This window comes from Ranitomeya imitator, chromosome 4 (assembly GCF_032444005.1).
Source record: "Ranitomeya imitator isolate aRanImi1 chromosome 4, aRanImi1.pri, whole genome shotgun sequence".
Classification (NCBI taxonomy): Eukaryota; Metazoa; Chordata; class Amphibia; order Anura; family Dendrobatidae; genus Ranitomeya; species Ranitomeya imitator.
The window spans coordinates 580,064,546-580,086,261 of NC_091285.1; the positions used below are offsets into that span (position 1 = coordinate 580,064,546).

A 21,716-nucleotide genomic window follows, 5' to 3' on the forward strand; every position below is an offset into this window, starting at 1 on the left:
CATCAAAGCTTTTACGGCAGAAAACTTGTGTAAAAAGCTTTTTTAAAGTCACTAAGAATTAGGAGTTACGCAAAGATATAGCGACTTTTGGTGTTTACATGCCAGTTTCATGTACCAGGGAATCGGGAGCACTTGACTCAAGAATGTCTCAAGTTGGGTACCGCACGATTCTGTCCTGGGCCCTGTATTGTTCAACATCTTTATCCATGATTTAGATGTAGGAATTGAGGGTACACTGATTAAATTTGCTGATGACACAAAGCTAGGAGGGATAGCGAATAGTAAAGAAGAGAGAGAGAGGATTCAAAAAGATATAAATAAACTGGAGCAGTGGGCAGCAAGTAACAGAATGGTTTTTAACAAGGAAAAATGCTAAGTTCTTCATCTGTGCAACAAAAATGAAAAAAGCATATACAGAATGGGAGGAATAGAGCTAAGCAACAGCACATGTGAAAAAGACTTGGGCATAGTAATAGATCACAAACTGCACATGAGTCAACAGTGTGATGCAGCAGCAAAAAGGCAAATGCAATTCTGGGATGTATCAACAGAAGCATACAGTCTAGATCACACAAAGTCATTATTGCCCTCTACTCCTCTTTGGTCAGACCGCACCTGGAATACCGTGTCCAGTTTTGGGCATCACATTTAAAAAAAAAAGACATCAACAAACTGAAGCAAGTTCAGAGAAGAGCGACCAGAATGGTGACCGGTCTGCAAACCATGTCCTATGAGGAACGGTTACAGGATTTGGGAATGTTTAGCTTGCAAAAAAGAAAGCGTAGAGGAGGCTTAATAGCTGTCTACAAATATCTCAAGGGCTGTCACATTGTAGAAGGATCATCTTTATTCTCATTTGTACAAGGAAAGACTAGAAGCAATGGGATGAAACTGAATGGGAGGAGACACAGATTAGATATTAGAAAAAAATTTTTGACAGAGTGATCAATCAGTGGAACAGGCTGCCACGAGAGGTGATTTCTCCTTCCAAGGAAGTCTTCAAGCAGAGGCTGGACAGACACCTGTCTGGGATGATTTAGTAAATCCTGCTTTGAGCAGGGGGTTGGACCAGATAACCCAGGAGGTCCCTTCCAACTCTACCATTCTATGACTCCAATACACACCCTCATCAATACCAGTGTGAAAATCACTGATCTTTATGATTCGGGGTCTTAGCATTAGCCAGGAATAATTTTGATATATCCTTTAGGGAAGATTCAGACGACTGTACAACTCTGACGAGGATCACAACATGGTCACCGCTTTACTTTAACCAAGCATGCTATTTATGTCTTGGAAGTTGGAATAGACCCACAGACAGATGATCATATGTGCAGAAGCAAAAATACCAACACCCCGAACAGTCTCACCGAAATCCCTATCAGCCACTTGTATCTACTTCAACTTCAATTTAAGGTTTCATGGTCTATTAATTCCAGTGATAAAATATTCAACAGGAACGGCGGTGCAGTAAATTGTGTTCATATACTGCAGACATAACACTTTATATAAAGGTATCATGGGGTAAATGAAAAGCGCTGCTTGTGCGTAGATTGTACAAATGAATTTAGTTTGCTTTAATATCCGTTTTTTTGCAGTCTTGTGTTTCTGTTCTGTAGGGTTTAGATATACAGTATTTCTTCACATTATTGGTTGATATTCTTTAATATAGAGGACTTGTAGTTTAGGCTTAATTGATATTCCTGATGTCAGCGGAGTACGTCTTGAGATCTGAAAATGCTGATGGAGTATATGATGTGACGTCACAGTAAACCTCTCGGGCTACTTGTTACTCGCTGTGCATCCAATGGAATAGAAACGCCTCTATTTCTTTGTGTCATTGCTCAGGGTCTAAATTAAGTTTGGTGGAGGACACAACTCCCCTACATGTAGGGATCTACCATAACATACCAAAACTTATACACATTGCATGGAAAAAAAAATATGTATACCACGGTGATCACCCCAAAAAAATATTTATTTAAAAAGACTTAAAAGGCCAAACGAGGCCATAATACAAAGACACGGATGCAGTCTATTATGAGACTATGGTCCACCCCTAACTGTCCAAAATATGCGATCTCTCTGTTCACTGAATTATAGCTATACACACATGAAATACCAATGTCAGAATACAAATAAGTATTTAAAAATGGGGAACAATAATCCATTATCTACTCCTCAATGTATACAAATATCCACAATGTACTTATAGAATTATAATGTTATACAATATGCACGAAGTGCATTTTATAGTGCAGAGATGAACTTTTATAAAGTGCAAACAGATATATAATCAAATCGACATCATGACCTATGAAATAACAAGGTTATATGCATCCAAGTATTACCCAAGTGAAGCTACCAGCACAATCAAATACAAGAGCATCAGTAAACAAAAGATGCCATCCTGGAAGACCCAGGATATAAAGTTGGAATCCCCCTACTCTCTCACCTTTCTTTTCTATGTGCTCCTGTCATGGGATTTCCATGACAGAGAGAATCAAGAAGACAGCAGCGTCTGATTTCTCCTACTTTTTCACTGATTAGAAGCACTTGATTTTCATTTTAAACAGTTCAGGTTTCTTTTAGCAGTGCAGGGGTTAATATGCTCAGTTAAGAACTTCTGGAAGCTTTCCTGCATTAAAGCTCTCAGCTGTGCACTGTTAGCCACTCCTATATAATCTGGGCCCTGGCTAGCACTCATTGTCAGAGATAGCTTTCGCTGCATGGCTGGAGGTTGTTGTTGGTTGTTATTAGAGAAAGGTGTTTGGTGGATTTATCTGTGAATCTTGCTAGGTTTCGTGTGTGAGAATTCCCTTTCTTCTTCTAATTTTGGTTTAACCCCATTCTCCACTCCCTGGTGCATTCCCCTGTTATATGTGTGAGTAGATGTGTATGATTGGTATATTTCATTATCCCTGTTTGTACTACCTTGTAAGGCCATGTTCACACATTGCGTTTTTTACCGCGGATCCGCACGTTTTTGACGCTGCATATCTGCAGCAGTTTCCATGCGGTTCACAGTACCATGTAAACCTATGGAAAACCCAAATCCGCAGTGCACATGCTGCGGAAAAAATCGCGCGGAAACGCAGCATTGTTTTTTTCCGCAGCATGTCAATTCTTTGTTCGGATCTGCAGCGTTTCTGCACCCATTGACTTGTATTCAGTCGGACACATCCGCAGCTGCGGGTGAAACGCTGCGGATCGGGAGGAGGGAAGTGTGCGGGCGGGGTCTGTGCGGGCCTCTCGGGGGTCTGTGTGGGCCTCTTGGGGGTCTATGCGGCGCTCTCGGGGGAGTCTTTGTGTGTGTGTGTGTGTGTGTGTACAGGCATCGTCCGATGGGACTATATGTCCCATCGGGCTATGCATGCTAAAATGACAATGATTGACACATTAACCATTGATGGAACAGTAGTAGTCCCATCATCCAGCTAATGTGTTGAATGTATCCATAGATATATAGATTTATCTATAAATGGATGACTATGGCTATATCTATCTATAGATATATTTATAGATAGATAGATAGATATATCTGTAGATACATAGATATATCTAGCTGGCTACTTTCACACATCAGGTTTTTGCCGTCAGGCACAATCCGGCGAGTTTTGAAAAAAAACGGATCCGTGTTTGGTTTTTTTCCCGCCGGATCCGTTTTTTCTCATAGAGTTGTATTAGTGCCGGATTGCGCCTGATGGCCACAAGTTTCATCCGTTTTTTGCTGGATCCGTCAGAAAAGCTGTTTCCAGCGGATGGAGAAAACGTACAGAAGAACATTTTTTTCTGTCCTGCAAAAAAATGTACAGCAACGGATCTGGCGAAAAATGTATGAAACTGAGATGTGAAATGATGAAATCCGGCCTCCGAATCCATTTTTTTCATTCATTTTTCCATTGAAATCCTGTACATTTTTCGTTCTCTCTCTCAAAAAAACGGATCAGTTGCATCAGTTTTTCACTATTTGCAACGGATCCATTTTTTCAAAAATTCACCGGATCCTGCTGGGTGTTTTTTCGCCGGACAAAAAATACTTTCCTCTGTACGTTTTCTCCATCCGCCGGATACAGTTTTTTTTTTTTACGGATCCGGCAAAAAACGGATGAAACGTGAGGCCATCAGGCGCAATCCGGCGCGAATGCAACTCTATGAGAAAAAAACGGGCCCGGCAGAAAAAAAAGGGATCCGTTTTTTTCAAAACTCGCTGGATTATGCCTGACTGCAAAAACCTGATGTGTGAAAGTAGCCTAACTATCCATATATCTATCTACATCTATCTATCGATCTCATTCCTTCTATCTATCTGTCTGTCTGTCTATCTATGTGTGTAATGGAGTTTGGGTTGGACAAATGTAAAAGAGGAGGTTGGACAAGACATGCCATCACAAATTTTTACAAAAACGCATAAAAAAAGCATCAAAACCATGCAAAAAAACGCATAAAAAAGACACCTGCGTTTTCTGCCTAGAGCTGCGGATTTAGTGCAGAAAAATCAGCAGGCAAATCTGCAACGTGTGCACATACCCTTAGTCTGGTTGGTATATTATGGTACACTACTACTCCCCTCTGCCCTGGGTGGGAGAAGGGTACAGACTGACTGCAGATTCAGGGGCTAAGGCAAGGTACGTGACCCCGGCATCTTCACCATCAGAAGTAATCCAGGGAAGAGGGCGAGCTAAGGTGCCCCCAACATTACAGACAGGGAAGGAGCTCCTGGTTCTAGGACACCTGATAAGTCATGACATTTCCAGTATGGTATCTTTTGTTTACTGCACATTTTGCTTCTGCATATTGTACTACATTCTATAAGTACGTTATGGATATTTGTATACATTGAGGAGTAGATAACAGGTTATTGTTCCCTATTTTTAAATACTTATTTGTATTTTGACATTGATAGTTCAGTAAATCGAGAGATCCCTTATTTTAGACAGTTAGGGGTGGACCCTAGTCTCATAATAACCTGTGTCTGTGTCTTTGTATTATGGTCACATTTGGCCTTTTAAATGTTTTTAATCTTTGTGGCTTATCACATGTGATTATGTTAAATGAGTATATTTTTTGGGTGATCACCTTGGTTGACATACCGTACTTTTTTTTGTTTGTTTTCATGCAACTACTTAGGGTCTGCAATAATACAGAAGCAGAAAAGTATCTAGATCGTTACTCCATTGGCTTTACTTAGTTTTCCATGTCTGCATACAGGAGATCCATAGGCCTGAAGAGTGCCAGTGCTGTTTCATGGTTCCACAGAACGGAAGACTAATTTGGGATTTTTATTATGAGCATATTAGAGCTGAATTTTCTTGTGCTTTTGGGTCAGTAAAGATGTACGTCTTCTAGCTTGGGCATGGAGTCTTTTAGCAAGCACCTTACCGTGCAAATTAAATCTTTTGCAGCAGCTCCAGGGGTTTCTGACCACCTTCCTCATCCGGAATCTGGTGGCATCTGGTGATGGTTTCTAATTTTTGCTATAACCAGTTAGTATAGTCAGTGTTCCTATAACTTTGAACTTCTGAACTCTACTTCCAACTGTATCTCTAGAAACATTCAATTCCTGTTTTTTTTAATGACTTTCCCTTATTTTTATAAGCCAAAGATCTTTTTTACTTAACTTTTTGGACCAGTCTCTTGACAACCCAAGAATATTATTGAACTAGATATCATTGGTCATGAGAATATGGGCTAAGATTCTTCAGGAACGCTGCCATAGACTAGTGTCTGGTTGTGCATTATGTTTCCAGCTGGTTATAAGGGTATGTGCACACGCTGCGGATTTTGCTGCGGATCCGCAGCGTTTCGCAGGTGCGGATCCACAGTGGTTTCCCATGAGTTTACAGTACCATGTTAACCTATGGGAAATGAAATCCGCAGTGCACATGCTGCGGAAAAAAACCATGCGGAAACGCAGCGGTTTACATTCTGCAGCATGTCAATTCTTTGCGCGGATTTCGCTGCGGTTTTACACCTGCTCCAATAGAAAGCTACAGGTGTAAAGCCACAGCGGAATCCACAGTAGAAACCGCGATAAATCCACAGGAAAAACCGCAGCAGTTTTGCACTGCGGTTTTTCCAAATGCGCAGTCCTCCAGAATACGTGTGCACGTACCCTAGCAGTCAATGTTGCTCTAAGTACTAAAGATGCTTGTAATAAAGTGGTTGAATAATTTTGAGCCTGCAGTAAGAGGCATTTTGTGTAAAATTTGGAGAAACCACTTGTTATATTAGTTGTATTGCGCTATGTACGTTGTTCTTCTTTCATTGGTCTATTGCAAACAAAGTTTGTAAATTTAATTGCCAATAGGGGTTAAATAATTTTGATTGCTACTGTATATGCATATATGATATTTGCATGAATACAGCTACAACACAGCATAAAGTTTATTTAGCCCCTTTCCGGCATGTGGCATAAAAGTACACACGTCGGATTCCCCGTTTGGTGCGTACTCCGGCGCTGAGCCTGCACCTTCCCGGGCACATGACAGCTGATCTATACTGCTGATATGTGCCTGCAACAGCCGTTGGTGGAATCGTTAAATGCTGTTGTCAATCGCTGCCAGCGCCATTTAACTCGTGCTTACAGGAATTGCGTCACTAATCCCGCCCATCATTGACCCTGTCACATGATCGCGGGTCACTGATGGGTCGGCATGACAACCAGAGTTTTTCAGCAGACCTCTGTGGTTGTCATTGCAAAATTGCTATTAGCGCCTTCCCATGGTCGGCTCTCATAGCAAGTGAGCATTTCTGCTACATACAGGCGATCTGATTTGATGCCTTCATAAGTGATCGAATCACCTGACAGACAACCGTTTTGCTGCTTCGGTGGATGATTGCCGGCATGTTTACACTGGTAGATAATTGGGAACATGCATTCTTGTGATTGTCCACTCACTGATTGTTGACGTGTCTAAACCTGCCATAAGTATTCAATTTTGCTGCAGCGCCTCCGCAGGAGAAACTAAACATAACACACCATTCCAATTCAAACAAATGGGTTGTCTCCATAGAGCAGGCCATGACAGGTCTCCTAGTGCGAGAGACACTGTGTTAAGCCACGTTCACGCATTCAGTATTTGGTCAGTTTCTTTCCTCAGTATTTGTAAGCCAAAACCAGGAGTGGAACAATCAGCAGAAAAGTATATAAGAAACACATCACCTCTTCTGTATTTATCACCCACTCCTGGTTATGGCTACTGAGGTAAAATACTGACCAAATACTGCGTGTGTGAACATGGCCTTAGGCTAAGTTCCCATGATGAGTATTTAGTACATTTTTGATGCTGCTGATTTTCTGCAGCATTTTTGGGATACTGACTTTTTTTGCGTTGCTTTTTTTTATTATGTCAGGTTTTTTTTTCAGCTGCAGTTTTTTTTATGTCCTTTTGATATGTCACTGCTTTTGTTTTGGCTGCTTCCTGCTACTTGGCTCTGAAAAAAACTGTATTGGTAAAATGCCGATTACATACGCATGTATTGCATTTCCACTGCAAAATATATATACCGGTATATATTTTTTTTAATCTACGGATTTTCTTAATTTCATTCCAGTCTACATGTCAGTTTACTTCATATGTAAAAATATAATAAAATAAAATGCACATTGGGCATGAGAGTTCTCTAAATCCCATTCACTTTTCTGGTACTGCCACATTTTTTGCCTAATACAAATATGCAGTATGAAAAGCACAGCTAATACTCATGGGAATGAACCTCACCGCTCTCCACTCTGACCCAGACTTGAAAATCTGGGGCAGAGACCTCTCAATCCTCAGAGAGACAATATGAAAATTGTTTTAACTGAATATCCCATTTAGACCTGAGGATATCTTGTTATTTAGGAACTTTCTTGTCCTCATGCCCTGACTTCTTTGAACTTTGGGTTTCTCTTCGTTCTTTTTAACACCATTTTTTCCCAATACCCACATTTCCCATGAAGTGACGACTTATTAGCCTAAAATTGAATCTCAAAGTAACACAACCAGCTATTGATGGGGTGACGGTAAATTTTTACATGGGTCATATGGATGTTGGATAACTTAGTTTGGCTACTGGCAATAGGTGCTTTCCCAGGTGCAATTTGTCTTAAGTCACACTTAGTCAAATTCATTGCTCTGCCGCTACACTCTTTGCAGGGACCGGCAGACATATGTAATACCGGTGCATTTGGAGTACATCTGACCTTTTATCTCCTGAACAATGGGTGTAGGTGCCCAGTTACGATTCTGGAGAAAATCCTTTAAAGATCTGACGCCATTTAGTTTGATAAATTAAATCAGATTAGTGGCAAATATTTTTTTTACAGAACTTTAACCCCTTTACCCCCAAGGGTGGTTTGCATGTTATGGACCGGGCCAATTTTTACAATTCTGACCACTGTCTCTTTATGAGGTTAAAACTCGAACGCTTCAACGGATCCCAGTGATTCTGACATTGTTTTCTCGTGACATATTGTACTTCATGATAGTGGTAAAAATTACACAAGGGAACAATTTGAAAAACATTTTCTGTTGAGTTAAGGCCCCTTCACATTTAGCGACGCTGCAGCGATACCGACAACGATCCGAATCGCTGCAGCGTCGCTGTTTGGTCGCTGGAGAGCTGTCACACAGACCGCTCTCCAGCGACCAACGATGCCGGTAACCAGGGTAAACATCGGGTAACTAAGCGCAGGGCCGCGCTTAGTAACCCGATGTTTACCCTGGTTACCATGCTAAAAGTAAAAAAAAACAAACACTAGATACTTACCTACAGCCGTCTGTCCTCCAGCGCTGCGCTCTGCTTCTCTGCTCTCCTCCTGTACTGTCTGGGAGCCGGAAAGCAGAGCGGTGACGTCACCGCTCTGCTTTCCGGCTCACAGCCAGTACAGGAGGAGTGCAGAGCACAGCGCTGGAGGACAGACAGCGGTAGGTAAGTATCTAGTGTTTGTTTTTTTTTACTTTTAGCATGGTAACCAGGGTAAACATCGGGTTACTAAGCGCGGCCCTGCGCTTAGTTACCCGATGTTTACCCTGGTTACCAGTGAAGACATCGCTGGATCGGTGTCACACACGCCGATCCAGCGATGTCTCCAGGGAGTCCAGCGACGAAATAAAGTTCTGGACTTTATTCAGCGACCAACGATCTCCCAGCAGGGGCCTGATCGTTGGTCGCTGTCACACATAACGATTTCATTAACGATATCGTTGCTACGTCACAAATAGCAACGATATCGTTAACAATATCGTTATGTGTGAAGGTACCTTTAGGTTTTTGAGCTGATTTATACTAAAATTGGCATGCTGATTCCAAAAATGTAGTCAGTTTTTTTTTTCTAGCACGTCAAGTTTTTCCTACACAACTTACCTGCCAGAGAAGCACAATTGCACTGATATCTGTAATAAGACTTGTTATCTGATTACAAGTCGACTCATATAGAGCTACGTGGCAACTTGTAAGAGTAGTCACAACTTTGTCATGCCTATTTCTTATATATTTCATTTTTTGTTCATATTTGTACTATTTTAACCCCTTTACCCCCAAGGGTGGTTTGCACGTTATGGACCGGGCCAATTTTTACAATTCTGACCACTGTCCCTTTATGAGGTTATAACTCTGGAACGCTTCAACGGATCCCGGTGATTCTGACATTGTTTTCTCGTGACATATTGTACTTCATGATAGTGGTAAAATTTCTTTGATATTACCTGCGTTTATTTGTGAAAAAAACAGAAACATGGCGAAAATTTTGAACATTTTGCAATTTTCCAACTTTGAATTTTTATGCAATTAAATCACAGAGATATGTCACACAAAATACTTAATAAGTAACATTTCCCACATGTCTACTTTACATCAGCACAATATTGGAACCAAAATTTTTTTTTGTTAGGGAGTTATAAGGGTTAAAAGTTGACCAGCAATTTCTCATTTTTACAACACCATTTTATTTTAGGGACCACATCTCATTTGAAGTCATTTTGAGGGGTCTATATGATAGAAAATACCCAAGTGTGACACCATTCTAAAAACTGCACCCCTCAAGGTTCTCAAAACCACATTCAAGAAGTTTATTAACCCTTCAGGTGTTTCACAGGAATTTTTGGAATGTTTAAATAAAAATTAACATTTAACTTTTTTTCACAAAAAATTTACTTCAGCTCCAATTTGTTTTATTTTGCCAAGAGTTACAGGAGAAAATGGACCCCAAACCTTGTTGTACAATTTGTTCTGAGTACGCCGATACCCCATAAGTGGAGGTAAACCACTGTTTGGGCGCATGACAGAGCTTGGAAGCGAAGGAGCGCCATTTGACTTTTTAATGCAAAATTGACTGGAATTGAGATGGGACGCCATGTTGCGTTTGGAGAGCCACTGATGTGCCTAAACATTGAAACCCCCAACAAGTGACACCATTTTGGAAACTAGACCCCCTAAGGAACTTATCTAGAGGTGTGGTGAGTACTTTGACCCACCAAGTGCTTCACAGAAGTTTATAATGCAGAACTGTAAAAATAAAAAATAATTTTTGTGAAAAAAAAAATGATCTTTTCGCCTCCAATTTTTTATTTTCCCAATGGTAAGAGAAGAAATTGGAACCAAAAAGTTGTTGTACAATTTGTCCTGAGTACGCTGATACCCCATATGTGGGGGTAAACCACTGTTTGGGCGCATGGGAGAGCTCGGAAGGGAAGGAGCGCTGTTTGACTTTTCAATGCAAAATTCACAGGAATTGAGATGAGACGCCATGTTGCGTTTGGAGAGCCACTGATGTGCCTAAATATTGAAACCCCCCACAAGTGACACCATTTTGGAAAGTAGACCCCCTAAGGAACTTATCTAGATGTGTGGTGAGCACTTTGACCCACCAAGAGCTTCACAGAAGTTTATAATGCAGAGCCGTAAAAATAAAACAAAATTTTTTCCCCACAAATATTATTTTTTAGCCCCCAGTTTTGTATTTTCCCGAGGGTAACAGGAGAAATTGGACACCAAAATTGGTTGTGCAATTTGTCCTGAGTGCGCTGATACCCCATATGTGGGGGGGAACCACCGTTTGGGCGCATGGGAAGGCTCGGAAGGGAAGAAGCGCCATTTGAAATACAGACTTAGATGGAATGGTCTGCAGGCGTCACATTGCGTTTGCAGAGCCCCTAATGTACCTAAACAGTAGAAACCCCCCACAATTGACCCCATATTGGAAACTAGACTCCCCCAAGGAACTTATCTAGATGTGTTGTGAGAACTTTGAGCCCCCAAGTGTTTCACTACAGTTTCTAACGCAGAGCCGTGAAAAGAAAAAATTTTCCCCCCCAAAATTATTTTTTTAGCCCCCAGTTTTGTATTTTCTCGAGGGTAACAGGAGAAATTGGACCCCAAAATTTGTTGCCCAATTTGTCCTGAGTGCGCTGATACCCCATAAGTGGGGGGGAACCACTGTTTGGGCGCATGGGAGGGCTCGGACGGAAAGGAGCTCCATTTGGAATGCAGACTTAGATGGACTGGTCTGCAGGTGTCACATTGCGTTTGCAGAGCCCCTAATGTACCTAAACAGTAGAAACCCCCCACAAGTGACACCATTTTGGAAACTAGACACCCTAAGGAACTCATCTAGATGTGTTGTTAGAGCTTTGAACCCCCAAGTGTTTCACTACAGTTTGTAACGCAGAGCCGTGAAAATAAAAAATAAAAACTTTCCCCAAAAAATTATTTTTTAGCCCCCAGTTTTGTATTTTCCCGAGGGTAAGAGGAGAAATTCGACCCCAAAAGTTGTTGTCCAATTTGTCCTGAGTACGCTGATACCCCATATGTGGGGGGAACCACCGTTTGGGCGCATGGGAGGGCTCGGAAGGGAAGTAGAACAGTAGAAACCCCCCACAAGTGACCCCATATTGGAAACTAGACCCCCAGGGAACTCATCTAGATGTGTTGAGAACTTTGAACCCCCAAGTGTTTCACTACAGCTTATAACGCAGAGCCGTGAAAATAAAAAATCTTTTTTTTTTCCCACAAAAATTATTTTTTAGCCCCCAGTTTTGTATTTTCCCAAAGGTAACAGGAGAAATTGGACCCCAAAATTTGTTGTCCTATTGGTCCTGAGTACGCTGATACCCGATATGTTGGGGTAAACCCCTGTTTGGGCACACGGGAGAGCTCGGAAGGGAAGGAGCACTGTTTTACTTTTTCAACGCACAATTGGCTGGAATTGAGATCGGAATTTTTAATGCAGATTTGTATGTGTTTTTGTATGCTTAATAAAGATCTGTTATTTAACAAAAAAAAAAGAATTGTGATGTAATTTCTTGGCCAACCTCTTCATTTACGTACTCCATTGAAGAATAATGTTTACACACACAGATAGATCTATAGATAGATATGGGATGGATAGATAGATCTATCGATAGATCTATCTATCCCATATGTATCTATCGATAGATCTATCTAACTATCTATAGATACATCTACAGTCATGGCCAAAAGTATTGACACCCCTGCAATTCTGTCAGATAATACTCAGTTTCTTCCTGAAAATGATTGCAAACACAAATTATTTGGTATTATCTTCATTTACTTTGTCTTAAATGAAAAAAACACAAAAGAGAATGAAGCAAAAAGCAAAACATTGATAATTTTACACAAAGCTCCAAAAATGGGCCAGACAAAAGTATTGGCACCCTCAGCCTAATACTTGGTTGCACAACCTTTAGCCAAAATAACTGCGACCAACCGCTTCCGGTAACCATCAATGAGTTTCTTACAATGCTCTGCTGGAATTTTAGACCATTCCTCTTTGGCAAACTACTTCAGGTCCCTGATATTTGAAGGGTGCCTTCTCCAAACTGCCATTTTTAGATCTCTCCACACGGAGACATGTCAGTGTTCGTGGGAGCGCACGTATTACACGGACCCATTAAAGTCCGTTGCAGTACGTGTGCCGTGCAGGAGACTGTACGTGGTCACGTGGGGCCGCCGATTACAGTCATGAATATGCGGCTCCACCTCCCATAGGGGTGGAGCCGCATATTCATTATTGTAAATGAGCGGCCCCACGTGACCGCATACAGTGGAAGGTGCGACCAGGAGAGGAAGCAGCGACAGCCAACGAGGGAGCTGGGTGAGTATTTTCAGAACAGCAGGGAGGGGGCGCACAGGGGGTGGGGACATTACCTTTATTTTTTTCACGATAAACTTAAAAAAAAAAAAAAAAAAAAAAAAAAAAAAGGATTATTCATATCTTCTTTGCAGCAAACGCTGCTGCACAGAAGATATGAATCGCGGTTTCGGCACCATGTGGGGGGGACAGCGCTTACTGGAGCGCTGTCTCCTGCACGGCACACATACTGCAACGGACTTTAATGGGTCCGTGTAATACGTGCGCTCCCACGAACACTGACATGTCTCCGTGTTTGGCACACGGAGACACGGTCCGCAAAAAATCAATGACATCTGCACAGATGCATTGATTTTAATGCGTCTACGTGTGTCAGTGGCTCCGGTACGTGAGGAAACGGTCACCTCACATACCGGAGCCACTGACGTGTGAAACCGGCCTTAGAAGTCTCCAGTGCTTTCTCTCAAACCATTTTCTAGTGCTTTTTGGAGTGTGTTTTGGGTCATTGTCCTGCTGGAAGACCCATGACCTCTGAGGGAGACCCAGCTTTCTCACACTGGGCCCTACATTATGCTGCAAAATTTGTTGGTAGTCTTCAGACTTCATAATGCCATGCACACGGTCAAGCAGTCCAGTGCCAGAGGCAGCAAAGCAACCCCAAAACATCAGAGAACCTCCACGATGTTTGACTGTAGGGACCATGTTCTTTTTTTTTTTAAATACCTTTTTTTTTTCTCCTGTAAACTCTATATTGATGCCTTTGCCCAAAAAGCTCTACTTTTGTCTCATCTGACCAGAGAACATTCTTCCAAAATGTTTTAGGCTTTTTCAGGTAAGTTTTGGCAAACTCTAGCCTGGCTTTTTTATGACTCTGGGTAAGAAGTGGGGTCTTCCTGGGTCTCCTACCATACAGTCCCTTTTCATTCAGACGCCGACGGATAGTACGGGTTGACACTGCTGTACCTTCGGACTGCAGGGCAGCTTGAACTTATTTGGATGTTAGTCTAGGTTCTTTATCCAACATCCGCACAATTTGCGTTGAAATCTCTTGTCAATTTTTCTTTTCCGTCCACATCTAGGGAGGTTAGCCACAGTGCCATGGGCTTTAAACTTCTTGATGACACTGCGCACGGTAGACACAGGAACATTCAGGTCTTTGGAGAAGGACTTGTAGCCTTAAGATTGCTCATGCTTCCTCACAATTTGGTTTCTCAAGTCCTCAGACAGTTCTTTGGTCTTCTTTCTTTTCTCCATGCTCAATGTGGTACACACAAGGACAGAGGTTGAGTCAACTTTAATCCATGTCAACAGGCTGCAAGTGTGATTTAGTTATTGCCAACACCTGTTAGGTGCCTCAGATAAGTTACAGGTGCTGTTAATTACACAAATTAGAGAACCATCACATGATTTTTTGAACAGTGCCAATACTTTTGTCCACCCCCTTTTTTATGTTTGGTGTGGAATTATATCCAATTTGGCTTTAGGACAATTCGTTTGTGTTTTTTCATTTAAGACAAATTAAATGAAGATACCGTAATACCAAATAATTTGTGTTTGCAATCATTTTCAGGAAGAAAATGAGTATTATCTGACAGAATTGCAGGGATGTCAATACTTTTGGCCATGACTGTAACTATCTATCTATAGATAGATCCATCTATAGATAGATATATCTATAGATAAATACCAAGGCCGATGTTTAGTAATAAAATGGTACATAGTGAGTTAAATAAAGACACATACACAAAATCTGCCTTAGGCTGGGGCTACACTTGTGAGAAACTCGCACGAGTCTCGCACCTCAGTACCCGGTGTTAGGAGTCGAGTTTCCTCTGCTGCACATGGGGAATCTCGATCCGTGTCTGCTGCGGTCTCCCATTCTGCATCGGCCGCAGTGGAGCCTGCTCAGCGGAGACGTCGCTCCCAGCGTCTCGCTGAGACTGGTACTGTGCAAAGGGTTACTACTGCCTCTCCAGGCTCTGCTATTGTACCCTGCACTGTTCTGCGGTGAGCAGGCTTTTCTGGGACTAAGTCCTACTTTGCACACACTGAGCATGCCCAGGGCAGGATCTCTCAATGGAGATCTAGGGTCACATGCTCAGGTACTGCAGCGACTTCCATTGGTCCTTCTTGGAAGGTCCTGAAGGTGCTAGGACTAAGTTCTGCTTTGCACACACTGAGCATGCCCAGGGCAAGATCTCTCAGTGGAGATCTAGGGTCACATGCTCAGGTACTGCAGCAACTCCATTGGTCCTTCTTTGAAAGGTCCTGAACGTGCTGCAACTATTTAAGGCTTGCATGGCCATGCGCTAGTATCTTCATATGTTATGTGCTTTGCGCCAGTATGGTCATGTGTTTGCATGTGTTCAGGGACCCGGCTGAAATAAGCCCCTAGAACCCTGGCACCTCCGGCGAGGAGTTTGTGTTTGTGTGTTCAGGGACCCGTCTGAAATAAGCCCCTAGAATGCTGGCATCTCCGGTGAGGAGTTTTGTGTGCATGCATGACCACTGACTGCTCTCATTTGGGTGGTTAGCCTGTGCCTCTGTGAAAGTCTAACAGGGCACAGAGCTTTGCCTTCTCGGCTGCTCTGTGAAGCTAACAGAGCTGGTTCGTACCGCCATATAGTGCCACCATTTACTTAGCATCAGGTTCTTTCCTGCACGGTGGATCCCGGCTTGCGAATGCACCAATCTCACTTAATAAATATATTCGGTGCGTTCCACCAACCCTAACACCCGGCACTGCCAACGGCACTCGGGACCGGATCGTTCAGCTGCATAGAAATACATGCAGCCACGCACTCCGGTCCCGAGTGCCGGCGACAGTGCCTGGTATTGAGGTGCGAGACTCATGCGAGTTTCTCGCAAGTGTGACCCCGGCCTTAAACGTGATATCTGTTTAATTTAAAAAAAAAAAAAATTAAAAAAAAAAATTACGTGGGCTCCCGCTCAATTTTCTGTGCCAGAGAGCAACTGGGGGCTGATGTTTATAGCCTAGGAAGGGGTTAATACCCATTGATCTTCCCAGGCTATGAATATCAGCCCGCAGCTGTATATTTAGCCTTTACTGGCCATAAACATAGGGGGCCCTCCCACAAAAACTGATGTGGGGTCCCCCTATAATAGCCAGAAAAGGCTAGGCAGCCTGCTGCGGGCTGATATTCATGGCCTAGGAAGGGGCCATGGATATTGCCCCCCTCCGCTACAAACAGCAGCCCACGGCCGCCCCAGAAATGGTGCATCTGTAAGATGCGCCAATTCTGGCACTTAGCCTCTCTCTTCCCACTGCCCTGTAGCTGTGGCATATGGGGTAATATTTGTGGGGTTGATGTCACCTTTGAATTGTAAGGTGACATCAAGCCAGCTTAGTAATGGAGAGGTGTCAATAAGATACCTATCCATTACTAATCCTATAGTTGTGAAAGGGTTAATTAAACACACTGCCAGAATAAAGTATTATAGTGAAATAAAACACTACACAGTTTTACCATCTTTATTGTATGTCTAATCCATGCGACACCCTCTATCTCCTGCAAAAAAATAAAAATAAACCAACACAAATACTCCCTGGTCCGATGTAGTCCATTTAATAACGAGTGTCCCACGACGATCTCCCATGAGAACAGTCACATCAGGAGATGTGATCGCTCTACAGGGCCTCCTGTGACACACTGACAGGAGACAATGGCTCCTGCAGTGTTATCACTGAGGGCTCAATGAAGTTCAGGCTCTCACTTTACGGCACTGCTGCGTGAGAATTTTCCCAAGCAGCGGTGCCGCAAGTGACAGTATGAACTCTGCTGAACTCACGGCTGCAGAGGGATACAGTGCGGTGGATTTCCTGCCATCATTGTATCACCTGAGTCCCTGGAGAGCAGTCACATCTACTGATATGACAGCTCTCCACGAGAGATCGTCGTGGGACACTCATTATTAAATCAATTACATCGGAACAGGGAGTATACTGTTTGTTTATTATTTAAATTTTTTTTACAGGTGATCGAGTGCGTCGAGGACTAGGTGATTGGTGGTTTGTACTGTATATATGTACAGTGGGGCAAAAAAGTATTTAGTCAGTCAGCAATAGTGCAAGTTCCACCACTTAAAAAGATGAGAGGCGTCTGTAATTTACATCATAGGTAGACCTCAACTATGGGAGACAAACTGAGAAAAAAAAATCCAGAAAATCACATTGTCTGTTTTTTTAACATTTTATTTGCATATTATGGTGGAAAATAAGTATTTGGTCAGAAACAAACAATCAAGATTTCTGGCTCTCACAGACCTGTAACTTCTTCTTTAAGCGTCTCCTCTTTCCTCCACTCATTACCTGTAGTAATGGCACCTGTTTAAACTTGTTATCAGTATAAAAAGACACCTGTGCACACCCTCAAACAGTCTGACTCCAAACTCCACTATGGTGAAGACCAAAGAGCTGTCAAAGGACACCAGAAACAAAATTGTAGCCCTGCACCAGGCTGGGAAGACTGAATCTGCAATAGCCAACCAGCTTGGAGTGAAGAAATCAACAGTGCGAGCAATAATTAGAAAATGGAAGACATACAAGATCACTGATAATCTCCCTCGATCTGGGGCTCCACGCAAAATCCCACCTCGTGGGGTCAGAATGATCACAAGAACGGTGAGCAAAAATCCCAGAACCATGCGGGGGGACCTAGTGCATGAACTGCAGAGAGCTGGGACCAATGTAACAAGGCCTACCATAAGTAACACACTACGCCACCATGGACTCAGATCCTGCAGTGCCAGACGTGTCCCACTGCTTAAGCCAGTACATGTCCGGGCCCGTCTGAAGTTTGCTAGAGAGCATTTGGATGATCCAGAGGAGTTTTGGGAGAATGTCCTATGGTCTGATGAAACCAAACTGGAACTGTTTGGTAGAAACACAACTTGTCGTGTTTGGAGGAAAAAGAATACTGAGTTGCATCCATCAAACACCATACCTACTGTAAAGCATGGTGGTGGAAACATCATGCTTTGGGGCTGTTTCTCTGCAAAGGGGCCAGGACGACTGATCCGGGTACATGAAAGAATGAATGGGGCCATGTATCGTGAGATTTTGAGTGCAAACCTCCTTCCATCAGCAAGGGCATTGAAGATGAAACGTGGCTGTGTCTTTCAACATGACAATGATCCAAAGCACACCGCCAGGGCAACGAAGGAGTGGCTTCGTAAGAAGCATTTCAAGGTCCTGGAGTGGCCTAGCCAGTCTCCAGATCTCAACCCTATAGAAAACCTTTGGAGGGAGTTGAAAGTCCGTGTTGCCAAGCGAAAAGCCAAAAACATCACTGCTCTAGAGGAGATCTGCATGGAGGAATGGGCCAACATACCAACAACAGTGTGTGGCAACCTTGTGAAGACTTACAGAAAACGTTTGACCTCTGTCATTGCCAACAAAGGATATATTACAAAGTATTGAGATGAAATTTTGTTTCTGACCAAATACTTATTTTCCACCATAATATGCAAATAAAATGATAAAAAAACAGACAATGTGATTTTCTGGATTTTTTTTTCTCAGTTTGTCTCCCATAGTTGAGGTCTACCTATGATGTAAATTACAGACGCCTCTCATCTTTTTAAGTGGTGGAACTTGCACTATTGCTGACTGACTAAATACTTTTTTGCCCCACTGTATATGTGTATTTGTATGTACTGTGTACTGTATATGTATGTATGTGTTTTTTGTTTCTTTTTTAGACTTGAAGACCGTACCTGGATGATGGGATTACTACTGTCCCATCATCTGGCTAGCTCTCACTGAAGCAGGCATAGCCAGATGGGACTAGTCACATCGGACGATGCCTGCCTACACACACACACACACACACACACACACACACACACACACACACACACACACACACACACACACACACACACACACACACCCCTGCAGACCCACGCGCACACACACACACACACGCACATCTTCTCCGCACACACAGTCTCCGCCCACACACTCAGCCCACACTCCGCACACTCTTCTTCCTCCCGATCTGCAGAGTTTCGCACACGCAACTCCGCAGCAAACTGCAGATCTTTTTAACCTACAATTTTGCTGCGGATTGGCCTCACTCAATGGTAGTCAATGGGTGCAGAAACGCTGCAGATCTGCAAAAAGAATTGACATGCTGCGGAAAATAAAACGCTGCAAATCTGCGTGTTTTTTCCTGCAGCATGTGCAAAACAGTTCTCATTTTCCCATTGATTAACATTGCTTGTGCACTACACTGCGGATATGATGCAATTCCGCGCGTCCAAAAACGTTGCGGATCCACATCAAAATTCGCAACGTGTGCACATAGCCTTTAATATCTCGGTATGTGGGGTTTGGTAGATGTGAAATAACCTTCTCTCTCGCCTGAAGACGTATTAAACAGGCTAACCCATTCACATATTGTCCGTCCGAGTCGCTGAAGATCCCCATCAGCCCTCCCTTGGTGTGACCCCCGCACCTCTGATATATCATCCAAGCCTGACACCTTTTATCAAACTTTAATGAAATGACCCAGGCAAACAAATTGTCATTAAACTTTCCATCACTCTGTCCCTTGGTATCACCTTTTATAAATTGGACGGCAAATGTTGTATTGATCTTGCTGTTCTTGCAGCTGAACTTGAAATGACCTGGGCCTTGTGTTGTTTATTGCCCCAAGTTGCTTTTGGCTGACACTTTACATCCTAAGCTTGACACCGTCTTCCTCTGTCACTCATTTTCCATGTTCTGTCTCTCCGTTTTCATTTCTCTCTCTCTTAATTCACTCTCGCCGCCATCACCGATATCTCCCATCTGCGGTCGCTCCTGTCTATGTCTGATTGTATCTGTTCCCTCACTTTTACTTCCGTTCCTCATCATTTTCAGTGCATCTTTTCTGTTATTACCCTTTTCTTCTTTACTCGATCCCTGATTTTTATAGTGCCACTTTTCCATCTCATTTGTGTACATAACACTTCCCTAATAGCATGTTATCACCGGAATAGCGCACTAACGGGATTGTCTCATATTTGCCACATGACTGTGTCAGCAGAGGATTAGGTCTTTTACAGCAGCCTGGAGTAAGGAAGCCATTAAAGAGGACCTGCCACAAGGTCAAAAGTGGCCACTGTTTGCTCTTATTTTATGCTCACTGCTCCTCTTAGTTGTTGTTTTTTTTAGATCTGCCATATAGTTGCAGAGATATGAGCCTTCTTCTTTTTTCATGCTAATCTTTATTATCTTTACTAAGTGGGTGGAGCTCACAGGGTAATAATGCAAAGCAGCCTAAAGACCCCCCCCCCCCATCCCAAGGATCTGCCAACCGCGCCCACTTGTGCTATGTAAGGCCATTGGTACAAAATGAAAGGGCCGATATGTCTGCAACTGTATGGCAGATTAAAAAATATACGGTAAATAAACTAAATCAGAATACTTAGGGGAGCATCAGGAATATATAAAATAAGCACAAATAGTGGCAACTTTTAACCCGGTGACAGGTGCTGTAGTGTAAATGGCAACCTGTAATCTGTAAGCAGAATTAAAGGGCAATAGTGGACAAGTAAAATGCTTTTATCTAGCCACAAAACAGAGTGATTCTGGTAGTAATAAATTTAAAAAAACTGACCGTCACATCCAAACATAGACTAAGTGTGAACAGGTGCTGAGCGTCACCAACTCATAGATAGTCAAATAAATAAGGCAGCACACTGTGGCGCTGAAACATGCAAACATGAAAATTGAACTGCATTACTGCACTAGAAATATGAAAAAATGAGAGCGTTTAGCACATAAATTGGCCAATTCATGTGTACCTGGTAGCCACATTAGGGCATCTCTCGTACACCAGGTCCTAAAACTTTCCTTTCCTGGTAGCAATAAAGTATTGGGGAATTGTACTTTAACCTATTTCATATTCTATTCTGGTGGGCTCAATTATTATTTTTTTATATATTCTTTTTTTTAATAACAATGCACATTTTTTCATGTATTTTTGTTTTGTATCTTTTGTAGATCAATGAACTTGATATCCAAAACCGTGATATTCTTGGTCATGGAAATGGAGGCACTGTGTATAAGTAAGTATAACATGGATGTGTGTGTGTGTGTATGTGTATCAGATTCAAAGAAGCTTTCTTGGCAAGGCCAAATAAACATCTGTTTTGTCAAATCACCTGTACAGTAGGGAATAAAGATGGGGACTGTGGGAATGATGGATGGTGGGGATGGTGGATGGGAAACATCCAGGCCGGGGACTATGGAAGTCCATGGCATATCATAGGTGTCTTTGTTGCAGTCTATAGCATGCGCTCACATACTGCGCTGCTATCTCCACCGCGCTCTTTCCTTCACACAGCAGGATATATGTTTTCTCTTCCTCCTTTATGGAGTTGAGATTGGAGGGTCTCCTGAATTGAGTGTCCCTCATTCCTGAGCATTTGGTGCAATGTAGCAGGAGTGGATCTCATACTCCAGGGCATACACACACACATTTATTTATATACGATATATTGGCTCTCATCCTCCAGGGTATTATATGTGGTTATGTATGTATCTAAATATATAGTTAGGTCCATATATTTTTGGGCAGAGACAACATTTTTCTAATTTTGGTTGTAGACA

At 42.5% G+C, this 21,716-nt stretch overlaps 1 protein-coding gene across 1 annotated transcript in view; it reads left to right on the plus strand.

Moving 5' to 3' along the window:
• Positions 1 to 21,716, plus strand: part of MAP2K5 (mitogen-activated protein kinase kinase 5) — a 192,327-nt gene that overhangs the window by 56,453 nt on the left and 114,158 nt on the right. Inside the window, exon 8 of the mRNA XM_069766412.1 lies at positions 21,108 to 21,172. Within this exon, the coding sequence (XP_069622513.1) occupies positions 21,108 to 21,172 (65 nt within the window). The remainder of the gene's footprint in view (positions 1 to 21,107; positions 21,173 to 21,716) is intronic.